The sequence below is a fragment of the Panulirus ornatus genome, chromosome 18 (assembly GCF_036320965.1).
Source record: "Panulirus ornatus isolate Po-2019 chromosome 18, ASM3632096v1, whole genome shotgun sequence".
NCBI lineage: Eukaryota > Metazoa > Arthropoda > Malacostraca > Decapoda > Palinuridae > Panulirus > Panulirus ornatus.
In genome coordinates, this window is record NC_092241.1 from 3090246 (window position 1) to 3106722 (window position 16477).

At 41.8% G+C, this 16477-nt stretch overlaps 1 protein-coding gene across 1 annotated transcript in view; it reads left to right on the plus strand.

Moving 5' to 3' along the window:
- LOC139754958 (sodium-coupled neutral amino acid transporter 7-like) overlaps positions 1-16477 on the plus strand; it is a 151746-nt gene that overhangs the window by 51592 nt on the left and 83677 nt on the right. Inside the window, exon 5 of the mRNA XM_071672784.1 lies at positions 11879-12011. Within this exon, the coding sequence (XP_071528885.1) occupies positions 11879-12011 (133 nt within the window). The remainder of the gene's footprint in view (positions 1-11878; positions 12012-16477) is intronic.

Consider the following 16477-nt stretch of genomic DNA (forward strand, 5'->3'; position numbering starts at 1 on the left):
CCACTCATACACATACGCATATATATATTTTATCTTATTATTATTATACTTTGTTGCTGTCTCCCGCGTTAGCGAGGTGGTGCAAGGAAACTGGCGAAAGAATGGCCCAAACCACCCACATACACATGTATATACATACACATCCACACACAGCACATATACATACCTATACATCTCAGTGTATACATATATATATATATATACACACAGACATATACATATATACACATGTACATAATTCATACTGTCTGCCCTTATTCATTCCCGTCGCCACCCCGCCACACATGAAATGACAACCCCCTCCCCCCGCACGTACGCGAGGTAACGCTAGGAAAAGACAACAAAGGCCACATTCGTTCACACTCAGTCTTTAGCTGTCATGTATAATGCACCGAAACCAATGCTCCCTTTCCACATCCAAGCCCCACAAAACTTTGCATGGTTTACCCCAGACGCTTCACATGCCCTGGTTCAATCCATTGACGGCACGTCGACTCCGGTATACCACATCGTTCCAATTCACTCTATTCCCTGCACGCCTTTCACACTCCTACATGTTCAGGCCCTGATCAATCAAAATCTTTTTCACTCCATCTTTCTATCTCCAAGTCTGGTCGCCCACTTCTCATTCCCTCCACCTCTGACACATATATCCTCTTTGTCAATCTTTCCTCACTCATTCTCTCCATGTGACCAAACCATTTCAAAACACCCTCTTCTGCTCTCTCAACCACACTCTTTTTATTACCACACATCTCTCTTACCCTTTCATTACTTACTAAATCAACCCACCTCACACCACATATTGTCTCAAAAATCTCATTTCCAGCACATCCACCCTCCTCCGCACAACTCTATCTATAGCCCACGCCTCGCAACCATATAACATTTTTAGAACCACTATTCCTTCAAACATACCCATTTTTGCTTTCCAAGATAACGTTCTTGACTTCCACACATTTTTTAACGCTCCCAGAACTTTCGCTCCCTCCCCCACACTATGCGGTTCCATCTGCTGCCAAATCCACTCCCAGATATCTAAAACACTTTACTTCCTCCAGTTTTTCTCCATTCAAACTTACCTCCCAATTGACTTGACCCTCAACCCTACTGTACCTAATAACCTTGCTCTTATTCACATTTACTCTTAACTTTCTCCTTTCACACACTTTACCAAACTCATTCACCAGCTATATATATATATATATATATATATATATATATATATATATATATATATATGGGGATAGGGGAGAAAGAATACTTCTAACGTATTCCCTGCGTGTCGTAGAAGGCGACTAAAAGGGGAGGGAGCGGGTGGCTGGAAATCCTCCCCTTTCTTGTTTTTTAATTTTCCAAAAGAAGGAACAGAGAAGGGGGTCAGGTGAGGATATTCCCTCTAAGGCCGAGTTCTCTGTTCTTAACGCTACCTCGCTAATGCGGGAAATGGCAAATAGTATGAAAAAAAAAAGAAAAATATATATATATATATATATATATATATATATATATATATATATATATATTTTCTTTCTTTCTTTCAAACTATTCGCCATTTCCCGCTTTAGCGAGGTAGCGTTAAGAACAGAGGACTGGGCTTTGGAGGGAATATCCTCACCTGGCCCTCTTCTCTGTTCCTTGTTTTGGAAAATTAAAAAAAAAACGAGAGGGGAAGATTTCCAGCCCCCCGCTCCCTCCCCTTTTAGTCACCTTCTACGACACGCAGGGAATACGTGGGAAGTATTCTTTCTCCCCTATCCCCAGGGATATATATATATATATATATATCTTTTCTTTCATACTATTCGCCATTTCCTGCATTAGCGAGGTAGCACCAAGAACAGAGGACTGGGCCTCAGAGGGAATATCCTCACCTGACCCCCTTCTCTGTTCCTTCTTTTGGAAAAAAAAAAAAAAAAAAAAAAAAAAAAAAAAAAAAAAAAAAAACGAGAGGGGAGGATTTCCAGCCACCCGCTCCCTCCCCTTTTAGTCGCCTTCTACGACACGCAGGGAATACGTGGGAAGTATTCTTTCTCCCCTATCCCCAGGGATAACACATATATATATATGTATATATTTCTTTCTTTCAAACTATTTGCCATTTCCCGCGTTAGCGAGGTAGCGTTAAGAACAGAGAACTGGGCCTTTGAGGGAATATCCTCACCTGGCCCCCTTCTCTGTTCCTTCTTTTGGAAAAAAAAAAAGAAAAAAAAAAGAAAATAAATAATGAGAGGGGAGGATATATATATAATCTTTTTCTTTCTCTCATACTATTCGCCATCTCCCGCATTAGCGAGGTTGCGTTAATAACAGAGGTCTGGACCTTTGAGGGAATATCCTCACCTGGCCCTCTTCTCTGTCCCTTCGTTTGAAAAATTAAAAAAAAAAAAAAAAGAGGGGGAGGATTATATATATATATATTATCCCTGGGGATAGGGGAGAAAGAATACTTCCCACGTATTCCCTGCGTGTCGTAGAAGGCGACTAAAAGGGGAGGGAGCGGGGGGCTGGAAATCCTCCCCTCTTGTTTTTTTTTGATATTTTCCAAAAGAAGGAACAGAGAAGGGGTCCAGGTGAGGATATTCCCTCAGAGGCCCAGTTCTCTGTTCTTAACGCTGCCTTGCTAACACGGGAAATGGAACCATGGAAGCGGAAGTGGATCATAGGGTGGGGAAGGGGGCGAAAATTCTGGGAGCCTTGAAGAATGTGTGGAAGTCGAGAACATTATCTCGGAAAGCAAAAATGGGTATGTTTGAAGGAATAGTGGTTCAAACAATGTTGTATGGTTGCGAGGCGTGGGCTATGGATAGAGTTGTGCGCAGGAGGATGGATGTGCTGGAAATGAGATGTTTGAGGACAATGTTTGGTGTGAGGTGGTTTGATCGAGTAAGTAACGTAAGGGTAAGAGAGAAGTGTGGAAATAAAAAGAACTTGGTTGAGAGAGCAGAAGAGGGTGTTTTGAAGTGGTTTGGGCACATAGAGAGAATGAGTGAGGAAAGATTGACCAAGAGGATATATGTGTCGGAGGTGGAGGGAGTGAGGAGAAGTGGGAGACCAAATTGGAGGTGGAAAGATGGAGTGAAAAAGATTTTGTGTGATCGGGGCCTGAACATGCAGGAGGGTGAAAGGAGGGCAAGGAATAGAGTGAATTGGATCGATGTGGTATACCGGGGTTGACATGCTGTCAGTGGATTGAATCAGGGCATGTGAAGCGTCTGGGGTAAACCATGGAAAGCTGTGTAGGTATGTATATTTTGCATGTGTGGACGTATGTATATACATGTGCATGGGGGTGGGTTGGGCCATGTCTTTCGTCTGTTTCCTTGCGCTACCTCGCAAACTCGGGACACAGCGGCAAAAAAAAAAGAATATATATATATATATATATATATATATATATATATATATATATATATATATATATATATATATATATATATATATATATGGTGTGGGAGGCAAGTTGTTAGAAGCAGTGAAAAGTTTTTATCGAGGATGTAAGGCATGTGTACATGTAGGAAGAGAGGAAAGTGATTGGTTCTCAGTGAATGTAGGATTGCGGCAGAGGTGTGTGATGTCTCCATGGTTGTTTAATTTGTTTATGGATGGGGTTGTTAGGGAGGTGAATGCAAGAGTTTTGGAAAGAGGGGCAAGTATGAAGTCTGTTGGGGATGAGAGAGCTTGGGAAGTGAGTCAGTTGTTGTTCGCTGATGATACATCGCTGGTGGCTGATTCATGTGAGAAATTGCAGAAGCTGGTGACTGAATTTGGTAAAGTGTGTGAAAGAAGAAAGTTAAGAGTAAATGTGAATAAGAGCAAGGTTATTAGGTACAGTAGGGTTGAGGGTCAAGTCAATTGGGAGGTAAGTTTGAATGGAGAAAAACTGGAGGAAGTAAAGTGTTTTAGATATCTGGGAGTGGATCTGGCATCGGATGGAACCATGGAAGCGGAAGTGGATCATAGGTTGGGGGAGGGGGCGAAAATCCTGGGATCCTTGAAGAATGTGTGGAAGTCGAGAACATTATATCGGAAAGCAAAAATGGGTATGTTTGAAGGAATAGTGGTTCCAACAATGTTGTATGGTTGCGGGGCGTGGGCTATTGATAGAGTTGTGCGCAGGGGGATGGATGTGCTGGAAATGAGATGTTTGAGGACAATGTGTGGTGTGAGGTGGTTTGATCGAGTAAGTAACGTAAGGGTAAGAGAGGTGTGTGGAAATAAAAAGAGCGTGGTTGAGAGAGCAGAAGAGGGTGTTTTGAAATGGTTTGGTCACATGGAGAGAATGAGTGAGGAAAGATTGACCAAGAGGATATATGTGTCGGAGGTGGAGGGAACGAGGAGAAGTGGGAGACCAAATTGGAGATGGAAAGATGGAGTGAAAAAGATTTTGTGTGATCGGGGCCTGAACATGCAGGAGGGTGAAAGGAGGGCAAGGAATAGAGTGAATTGGATTGATGTGGTATTCCGGGGTTGACGTGCTGTCAATGGATTGAATCAGGGCATGTGAAGCGTCTGGGGTAAACCATGGAAAGCTGTGTAGGTATGTATATTTGCGTGTGTGGACGTATGTATATACATGTGTATGGGGGTGGGTTGGGCCATTTCTTTCGTCTGTTTCCTTGCGCTACCTCGCTTTGAAGAATGTATGTGAGAAATACTTAGAAAAGCAAATGGATTTGTATGTAGCATTTATGGATCTTGAGAAGGCATATGATAGAGTTGATAGAGATGCTCTGTGGAAGGTATTAAGAATATATGGTGTGGGAGGAAAGTTGTTAGAAGCAGTGAAAAGTTTTTATCGAGGATGTAAGGCATGTGTACGTGTAGGAAGAGAGGAAAGTGATTGGTTCTCAGTGAATGTAGGTTTGCGGCAGGGGTGTGTGATGTCTCCATGGTTGTTTAATTTGTTTATGGATGGGGTTGTTAGGGAGGTAAATGCAAGAGTTTTGGAAAGAGGGGCAAGTATGAAGTCTGTTGGGGATGAGAGAGCTTGGGAAGTGAGTCAGTTGTTGTTCGCTGATGATGCAGCACTGGTGGCTGATTCATGTGAGAAACTGCAGAAGCTGGTGACTGAGTTTGGTAAAGTGTGTGGAAGAAGAAAGTTAAGAGTAAATGTGAATAAGAGCAAGGTTATTAGGTACAGTAGGGTTGAGGGTCAAGTCAATTGGGAGGTGAGTTTGAATGGAGAAAAACTGGAGGAAGTGAAGTGTTTTAGATATCTGGGAGTGGATCTGGCAGCGGATGGAACCATGGAAGCGGAAGTGGATCATAGGGTGGGGGAGGGGGCGAAAATTCTGGGAGCCTTGAAGAATGTGTGGAAGTCGAGAACATTATCTTGGAAAGCAAAAATGGGTATGTTTGAAGGAATAGTGGTTCCAACAATGTTGTATGGTTGCGAGGCGTGGGCTATGGATAGAGTTGTGCGCAGGAGGATGGATGTGCTGGAAATGAGATGTTTGAGGACAATGTGTGGTGTGAGGTGGTTTGATCGAGTGAGTAACGTAAGGGTAAGAGAGATGTGTGGAAATAAAAAGAGCATGGTTGAGAGAGCAGAAGAGGGTGTTTTGAAGTGGTTTGGGCACATGGAGAGGATGAGTGAGGAAAGATTGACCAAGAGGATATATGTGTCGGAGGTGGAGGGAGCAAGGAGAAGAGGGAGACCAAATTGGAGGTGGAAAGATGGAGTGAAAAAGATTTTGTGTGATCGGGGCCTGAACATGCAGGAGGGTGAAAGGAGGGCAAGGAATAGAGTGAATTGGAGCGATGTGGTATACCGGGGTAGACGTGGTGTCAGTGGATTGAATCAAGGCATGTGAAGCGTCTGGGGTAAACCATAGAAAGCTGTGTAGGTATGTATATTTGCGTGTGTGGACGTATGTATATACATGTGTATGGGGGGGGTTGGGCCATTTCTTTCATCTGTTTCCTTGCGCTACCTCGCTAACGCGGGAGACAGCGACAAAGTATAAAAAAAAAAACAAAAAAAAAAATATATATATATATATATATTTATGTACATATATATATATTTTTTTTTATAATTATTTTGCTTTGTCGCTGTCTCCCGTGTTTGCGAGGTAGCGCAAGGAAACGGATGAAAGAAATGGCCCAACCCACCCCATACACATGTATATCCATACATGTCCACACACGCAAATATACAGACCCATACATCTCAATGTACACATATATATACACACACAGATACATACATATATACACATGCACACAATTTACACTGTCTGCCTTTATTCATTCCCATCGCCTCCTCGCCACACATGAAATAAAATCCCCTTCCCCCCTCATGTGTGCGAGGTAGCACTAGGAAAAGACAACAAAGGCCCCATTCGTTCACACTCAGTCTCTAGCTGTCATGCAATAATGCCCGAAACCACAGCTCCGTTTCCACATCCAGGCCCCACAGAACTTTTCATGGCTTACCCCAGATGCTTCACATGCCCTGATTCAATCCATTGACAGCACGTCGACCCCGTTATACCACATCGATCCAATTCACTCTATTCCTTTCCCGCCTTTCACCCTCCTGCATGTTCAGGCCCTGATCACTCAAAATCTTTTTCACTCCATCTTTCCACCTCCAGTTTGGTCTCCCACTTCTCGTTCCCTCCACCTCCGACACATATATTTCTCTTGGTCAATCTCTCCTTAATCACTCTCTCCATGTGCCCAAACCATTTCAAAACACCCTTTTCTGCTCTCTCAACCACGCTCTTTTTATTTCCACACATCTCTCTTACCCTTACATTACTTACTCGATCAAACCACCTCACACCACATATTATCCTCAAACATCTCATTTCCAGCACATCCACCCTCCTGCGCACAACTCTATCCATATCCCACGCCTTGCAGCCATACAACATTGTTGGAACCACTATTCCTTCAAACATAGCCATATTTGCTTTCGGAGATAATGGTTTCAACTTCTACACATTCATCAAGGCTCCCAGGATTTTCACCCCCTCCCCCACCCTATGATTCACTTTCGCTTCCATGGTTTTATTCGCTGCCAGATCCACTCCCAGATATCTAAAACACTTTACTTCCTCCAGTTTTTTCCATTCAAACTTACCTCCCAATTGACTTGACCCTCATCCCTACTGTACCTAATAACCTTGCTCTTATTTACATTCACTCTTAACTTTCTTCTTTCACACACTTTACCAAACTCAGTCACCAGCTTCTGCAGTTTCTCACATGAATCAGCCACCAGAGCTGTATCATCAGCGAACAACAACTGACTCACTTCCCAAGCTCTCTCATCCCCAACAGACTTCATACTCGCCCCTCTTTACAAAATGCTTGCATTTACCTCCCTAACAACCCCATCCATAAACAAATTAAACAACCATGGAGACATCACACACCCCTGCCGCAAACCTACATTCACTGAGAACCAATCACTTTCCTCTCTTCCTACACGTACACATGCCTTACATCCTCGATAAAAACTTTTCACTGCTTCTAACAACTTGCCTCCCGCACCATATATTCTCAGTACCTTCCACAGAGCATCTCTATCAACTCTATCATATGCCTTCTCCAGATCCATAAATGTTATATACAAATCCATTTGCTTTTCTAAGTATTTCTCACATATATTCTTCTAAGTAAACACCTGATCCACACATCCTCTACCACTTCTGAAACCACACTGCTCTTCCCCAATCTGATGCTCTGTACATGCCTGCACCATCTCAATCAATACCCTCTCATATAGTTTACCAGGAATACTCAACAAACTTATACCTCTGTAATTTGAGCACTCACTCTTCTCCCCTTTGCCTTTGTACAATGGCACTATGCACGCATTCCGCCAATCCTCAGGCACCTCGACATGAATCATACATACATTAAATAACCTTACCAACCAGTCAACAATACTGTCACCCCCTTTTTTTGATAAATTCCACTGCAGTACCATCCAAACCTGCTGGCTTGCCGGCTTTCATCTTCCGCAAAGATTTTACGATTTTACTACCTCTTCTCTGTTTACCAAATCATTTTCCATAGCCCTCTCACTTTGCATACCACCTCGACCAAAACACCCTATATCTGCCACTCTATCATCAAACACATTCAACAAACCTTCAAAATATTCACTCCATCTCCTTCTCACATCACCACTACTTGTTATCACCTCCCTATTATCCCCCTTCACTGAAGTTCCCATTTGCTCCTTTGTCTTACGCACTCTATGTACCTCCTTCCAAAACATCTTTTTATTCTCCCTAAAATTTAATGATACTCTCTCACCCCAACTCTCATTTGCCCTCCTTTTCACCTCTTGGACCTTTCTCTTGACCTTCTGCCTATATATTTATTTATTTATTATACTTTGTCGCTATCTCCCGTGTTAGCGAGGTAACGCAAGGAAACAGACGAAAGAATGGCCCAACCCACCCACATACATATGTATATACATACACGTCCACACATGCACATATACATACTTATACATTCAACATATACATATATATATATATACATACACAGACACCTACATATATATACACATGTACTTAATTCATACTTGCTGCCTTTATTCATTCCTGTCGCCACCCCGCCACACATGAAATGACAATACCCCTCCCCCCACATGCGTGTGAGGTAGCACGAGGAAAAGACAACAAAGGCCACATTCGTTCACACTCAGTCTCTCGCTGGCATGTATAATGCACCAAAACCACAGCTCCCTTTCCACATCCAGGCCCCACAAAACTTTCTGTGGTTTACCCCAGATGCTTCACATGCCCTGGTTCAACCCATTGACAGCATATCAACCCTGGTATACCACATCATTCCAATTCGCTCTATTTCTTGCATGCCTTTCACCTTCCTGCATGTTTAGGCACTGATCGCTCAAAATCTTTTTCTTTCCATCTTTCCACCTCCAATTTCTCCCATTTCTCCTCATTCCCTCCACCTCTGACACATATATCCTCTTTGTCAATCTTTCCTCATTTATTCTCGCCATGTGACCAAACCATTTCAATACACCTTCTGCTCTCACAACCACACTATTTTTATTACCACACGTCTCTCTTACCCTTTCATTTTTTACTTGATCAAACTGCCTCACAACACTTATTGTCCTTAAACATCTTATTTCCAACACATCCACTCTCCTCCACACAACCCTGTGTATAGTCCATGCCTCCTTACCACATAACATTGTTGGGACCACTATTCCTTCAAACATACCCACTTTTGCCTTCTCAGATAATGTTCTTGCTCCCAGAAACTTTGCCCCCTCCCCCACCCTGTGACTCACTTCCGGTTCCATGGTTCCATCTACTGCCAAATCCACTCCCAGATATCTAAGACACTTCACTTCCTCCAGTTTATCTCCATTCAAACTTACCTCCCTATTGACTTGTCCCTCAACCCTACTGAACCTTGCTCTTATTCACATTTACTCTCAGCTTTCTTCTTTCACACACTTTACCAAACTCAGTCACCAGCTTCTGCAGTTATGAATGTTAATGAAGTGTATAATTTTTCTTTGTTCTTTGAAAGAATTTGTGAAGGTCACTTTTTCTGGGATTGTCCTCTAATGCTTAGAAAGTTGTAATGCCATACAAAGTCATCATATCTTAAGTGGTAAATCTAGCTTTCCTCTCCATGAGTTGTTATTTGTATTTCAGGTTACTCTCTCTCTCCTGATTTTTATTTTCATCCTTATCTTGATAAACAGTAATTTCATTATTTTGCTCAGCATTCACTACAAAAGTGACTATTTTCTCATCAGTTATGTTGTCACTTGTAAGAGCATTTTCTTTATATTCAACCCATTTTTCAAGCTTATTTTTAAGATTATCATTTTCAGGTGTTTTTCTTCACCTCTGCAGCTTCTACACCTTTTACATAGTCAAACAGTTGTTTCAGCTTTCCTCTGTTGCTGATTTATGGTTTCTGCTTCTCAAATTTTTCTTTATCAGTCTCAACTAAAGTACCTTTTGGCCACATTTTTCCTGGCTTCCCTTATAGTAGACTATTTTACTCTTCTCAAGCTCTTGTAACATGCCATATTACTGTCTTTATGCTGAAATTTGTGTTTAATTCTTGAAGGGCTTTCTCATGCATGCATGGCATCCTCATGATTTTCTTTTACAGATTTCATTGTATAATTCACCCCAATACAATGTTTGCATCAGTGGAGTTCTATTATGGTGTAATAATGCAGCAAAAATATTTTCATTCTCTAGCTGTTCAACCCTGGTATGTGCTTAACTGTTGTTGAGTAATAATCAGCCTTACCACCTACCAGTAGCCTTGTTTTCTTGAAATGATTTTTAACCCTAAGTGCAAAGTAATTATCACATATAGTGATATACAATACATCATCAAGGCATTCATCTAAATCCTGTAAATTATTGGGAGAGGCTTAACACCCTTCAAATCTTTTGGTTGCTAGGATTTTCCCACAACCAACTTCCAGCTTGATATGTACCATCATCATTTTAAAATAGAGAACAGTGACTCTTACCTTACTTGACTTGTAAGCTTGAGCCATTGATTCACCATCATATGTGAGAGTTCTGTGGGAAAGCTTATGGAGATTAGACCTTCTTTATTGACAGTATGTTTCTGTTCATCTAATGCATTATGTTCACTCACTAATATGATAAAGTAGTTCATTTGTTGAATTCTTTTCATCTTTGAGTATCATTCTGGAAATTCCATGCCACTGACAGTTTGAAATTTTGAAGCTACCAATCAGAAAACTGCAAGGTTGCTGAATGTTTGGCATCTTATAAAAGTATCTGCCCCACTCCAGTGTCATCCATCCAGGCGTAAGAATATCCTTACCTTCTATTCTCTTTCTCTTATACCACTTCCAGACAACCTCATCAGCTTGTAGTACCTTTGATTTGCTTTGCTCTTTACTTTCCTTCTTAGTTGTATAATCTACTGTGTCTTTTGCCTTCAAGATATCCACTGACTTTGTCCTGCCTATATGATGCTTGTGGCATGGTCTAGCTAAATGTCCACCTTTGACACTATTTCAAAATATTAACTTTCTTCTGCTTCTTTGTATAGCTTCCCAACAAATTTAACTGTTTTTAGTTGATCTTTTGAAGGCATGACCAAATTTTCTTCTCATAAAGTTCAATACCAGTGATCACGATCAGCCATCGAGAGATGAAGAAAGGGCCTTTACCAGCCTAGACAAAAACAACTGGTAATACTTGAAGGCCAATAGTCAGTCTGCTAAAGACTCTATATAAGTTTCATTTGGAGGTCAAAAGTCACAAAACTGGATTTTTATGCATAAATGGTTCTTATCCAGTTTGGACAAATCCTGATTGATAGTTGGACTAATTGGATGCCTGAAAGTTGGATAATCAGCTTTTTGTATATACAGTTTGGGCTGTTAGATAAAGCATGTATAAGGAAGATCAAGTGGAGTAATTAAAGTATATTTAAAATAGATCAAAGATTAGAGCATTAGAGAAATCATATTTAATGCAGATCAAAAACAGTAGCAATTTATCTTTCTTTGATCTTTGATGCCTGTTCCCTTCGGGAACTCCCTCAAGGGGGTGGCCACAGCAAAAGTCTCTATAGCTTATGAATTCCAGTTATTTAACGTAGATCAGAGGCAGTAGCTTACTTGTAGATAAAGCATATTTAAGACAGATCAGAGTCAGTAACCTAATAAGAGGTAAAGGATATTAAAGACAGATCAGAGACAATAACTTAGGTAAAGCTTACTAAAGGAAGATCAAATATGTTACCATAGTTTTTGTGTGCAAGAAAGCCATTTTTATTATACTTGGGATATAGACATGAGATGAAATATAAGTTTACCTTACAGCTCTGGTAATATTGTAGGCTTTATGTTTATTTTCAGTATTTGCATCATTTGTGGGAAGTGACTTTTGTCATTGGTGGTACTTGGACAGAAAGTTCACCATGACTGTATCTTCATTGCTGCTTATCTTTCCCTGCTGCTTCAAGAGGATTGATGGTCTGAGGTTTATGAGGTAAGTAGTTACTTCATGTTTTCTAACAGATTGAGAAATTTTCAATAGTCTTGTTACAACCCAGTTTTTTATTGTTGCTTAGTATGTTGTACAGTTCCAGAAAAGAAGAATGAAAATGCATGTCAGTATAAGTTTATATTACTATTTCTAGTGAGTCAGTTGTTGTTTGCTGATGATACAGCGCTGGTGGCTGATTCATGTGAGAAACTGCAGAAGCTGGTGACTGAGTTTGGTAAAGTGTGTGAAAGAAGAAAGTTAAGAGTAAATGTGAATAAGAGCAAGGTTATTAGGTACAGTAGGGTTGAGGGTCTAGTCAATTGGGAGGTGAGTTTGAATGGAGAAAAACTGGAGGAAGTGAAGTGTTTTAGATATCTGGGAGTGGATCTGGCAGCGGATGGAACCATGGAAGCGGAAGTGAATCATAGGGTGGGGGAGGGGGCGAAAATTCTGGGAGCCTTGAAGGATGTGTGGAAGTCGAGAACATTATCTTGGAAAGCAAAAATGTGTATGTTTGAAGGAATAGTGGTTCCAACAATGTTGTATGGTTGCGAGGCGTGGGCTATGGAGAGAGTTGTGCGCAGGAGGATGGATGTGCTGGAAATGAGATGTTTGAGGACAATGTGTGGTGTGAGGTGGTTTGATCGAGTAAGTAACGTAAGGGTAAGAGAGATGTGTGGAAATAAAAAGAGCGTGGTTGAGAGAGTAGAAGAGGGTGTTTTGAAATGGTTTGGGCACATGGAGAGAATGAGTGAGGAAAGATTGACCAAGAGGATATATGTGTCGGAGGTGGAGGGAACGAGGAGAAGAGGGAGACCAAATTGGAGGTGGAAAGATGGAGTGTAAAAGATTTTGTGTGATCGGGGCCTGAACATGCAGGAGGGTGAAAGGAGGGCAAGGAATAGAGTGAATTGGAGCGATGTGGTATACCGGGGTTGATGTGCTGTCAGTGGATTGAATCAAGGCATGTGAAGCGTCTGGGGTAAACCATGGAAAGCTGTGTAGGTATGTATATTTGCGTGTGTGGACGTATGTATATACACGTGTATGGGGGTGGGTTGGGCCATTTCTTTCGTCTGTTTCCTTGCGCTACCTCGCTAACGCGGGAGACAGCGACAAAGCAAAAAAAAAAAAGAAAAAAAAAATATTTCTAGTATTGCAGTTTGAGGTACACAGGGTCACAGCATTCTTGAATTTGACTTGACTTGATCTGCTTATGTAATCTCATATTTTAAGGTGTTTCTTCAGAGTATACTTTTCACATCCTCAGTATATTTTTACATGTTACAACAAACACTAAGAATTACAGACCTTAGAAAATTGAAGTTTATGTAATATTGGATTCGACTCTGAAAACTTGAATACACAAAGTGTATTTTTGAAAACAGGAACCATACAGGAGATTTTAGATGTATGGGTAATGAGTGACACATACATGATGATGCATCTCTGCTGACTTGTTGATTAACTTTCTATGACAGTTAGTTCCATCCAGTAACTTTGTGACTACAAAATAACAGTATGCATATAAGAGTGGTTTTGTTATTTTTTTCTACTGATGAAATATGGGCTCATAGTCTGTGTGCTGGTTCAGATAACTTGAATTATCCTTTATGCGTCCCTGAGGATTTAAGATTTTTAGGTTCTCTTCCCAGTCAGTGCTACTCATTCTGACAAAAATTCTATACCAAGTTTTCATTTTTATGATATTAACAGTTTTATAACAAGTATTGTAATAATATTGAATGAATTATATCATTACTGATAATTAGAGAATAATGAATAAAACATGATGGACAGTGAGACTAAGGTTGGTTAGAAAATGAACAACTAAACTTGCAAGGTAGAACAGGTTTGCAGATAGGATATGGTAGCTTCTAACTGCTGTCATCTGTGGCAAGCAGATGCAACTTTCTTGATCTACACCCCACACCACTTATCTTGATTTACACACCACACACTCATTCTTTTGATCCAAATACCACCTGCTCTTTTGATTCTTCTCTTGCACGAGGTTCGTAGATCCACACCCTACACCCATTCTCTTGATTGACTCCTGTCACCAGCTTCTTGTCCCATACCTGCATACCTCCCTGGATCCTTAATCCATACCAGCTTTATTGATCCACACTCCATACCATATGTCGTGATATACACCCCCCACCTTTCATTATCCAATTTGTATTCTGTCTTGATACACATCCCACACTTTCTCTTATAATCCACACCTCCACAATGCCCTTTTGGGATCCAGACCCACCCCCATTTCTTTTGATCTACACTCCCTCTCTTTATTCACACCCCTCTCTCTTGATCCACATCCCAAATCATGTCTCAATCCACACCTCACACCAGCTCTTGCTCCACACCCCATACCACTTTTCTTCCTCCATGTCCCACACCACCTGTCTTGCTCCACTCCCACATTGCCTTTCATGATCCATTCCCCACACATCTTCTCTTAATCCACAACCCACTCCATTTTTCTTGACCTACACCCTACTCCTTCCTTCTTGCCTGCACAGACCTACACCCTACTCTTTCCTTCTTGCCCGCACACCTTCACATCCTGTCTTTCTTCACACCTGTCGCCTTTATGCCTGATCCCCACACCTCACAACCTTTCTTGATCCACACTCCACACCATCTGTCATGCCCTATCTCTCTTGTTGCACATCCCACACCTCATATATGTCTTGATCCACATCACCCACCTTTCTTGATGTACCTCATATCTTGATCCGTGTTCCTCACCTCTTTTGGTGCATATCCCACATCTCCCTTTACCCACACTGCCACCCCTTCTTTCTTGATCCACAGCCCCTTTCTTACCCTTCACTCCACATCAGCTCTCTTGCTCTACACCGCACAACTACTTTTGTAGTCCAAACTCAACACCACCCTTCTCAAATTACCCCCACATTCTTGATCCACACCCCAAATATTTTACCACAATCCACACCTCACTACATCTGCTCCACACCCCACACCTCTCTTGCTACACATCCCACAATCCTGGTGTTGCTTCATGTTCAACACCCCATCTCTCATTCTACCCCCACACTTCCTTTATTGCCCTACTCGTGCCAGCTCATCTCTTGCTCCACTTCCCACACCACTGCTCTTGATCCACACCAAACATGATTTCTCTTGATTTACACCTCACACCTATCGTGTTTCACTTCCCCCCTCCTCCATTTTACCATGCCCTACACCTTTTCTCTTAAACCCCACACCACACCACTTTTCTTGATGCACACCCAACACCTTTCCCACACCACACTTTACACTTCGTTTCTTGAACCACAACCCATCTTTTGTTCCACCCGCATTTTGCAGTCCACATTCCACACCTGCTTCCCTGATCTATACCATGGATTTTTGTCATAATTCACATCTCACATCACCTGTCTTGCTCCACACCCCTACACCCTTTTCCTTGATCCATGCTCTCCCTCTCCTTTCATGCTCCATCCCACACCTTCTTTCTTGCTCCACACCCCACACTAGCTTTCTTGCTTTAAACCCCACACTTCTTCTCTTGCTCCACACCCTACACCTCCTTTCTTGGTACATTTCTGACACCACCTCTCTTAATCCACACCGCACACCACTTCTTTTGATTCACACCCCACACTTTACTTGCTCCACATCCTTGCCTCCTCTCTTGATCCCCTTTCCACACCACCTTTCTTGATCCACACCCCTACACCTCCCTCAACCCACACCTAACAACAATTCATCTCTTGATCCACAGCCACTTTCTTACTCCTAATCTCTCACCAGCTCTCTTGCACTACACTCAGCATCTCCTTATCCAATCCACACTCAACTTCTCTTTTCTTAACCCACACCTCCAACTCTTATGTCTTAATCCACACCTCACATCAACTCTCTCTCTCCCCATCCCACACCCCTCTTCTTGGTCCATATTCTGTATCCTATCTTTTGCTCTACTCCCCACACTGCCACTTTTACTCTACACCCCACATATATCTTGCTTCAAATTCCACATTTATCTTGCACCACACCCCACACCATCTCTCCCAAACTGCTTTCTTGAACCACACCTCCACATACCCTCTCTTGCTCTGCTTCTCACACCCCTTCTCTAGTTTTATATTCCACAATTCAAGCCTTGCTTCACACCCTGACCTCCCTGCACCCTTTTCTCTTGATTCCCACATACCCTCTCTTGCTCCACATCCCACAAAACCTTTCAAGTTCCACATCTTACACCTTTGTTGATCAACACCCCCTCTTTTGTTTCCCACACCTCACACAATCTCTTTCACCGCACCCCACATCATCTCTCTTTCACCACACCCCACACATATTTGCTTTATCCATACTCTGTACTACCTCTCTTGCTCTAGACCCCAAATTAATTCTCATGCTTCATACTCTTACCTTTCTTGCTCTACATCTTAAGTTGCCTCTCTTGCTCCCACCTCACAATCCCTTTCTTG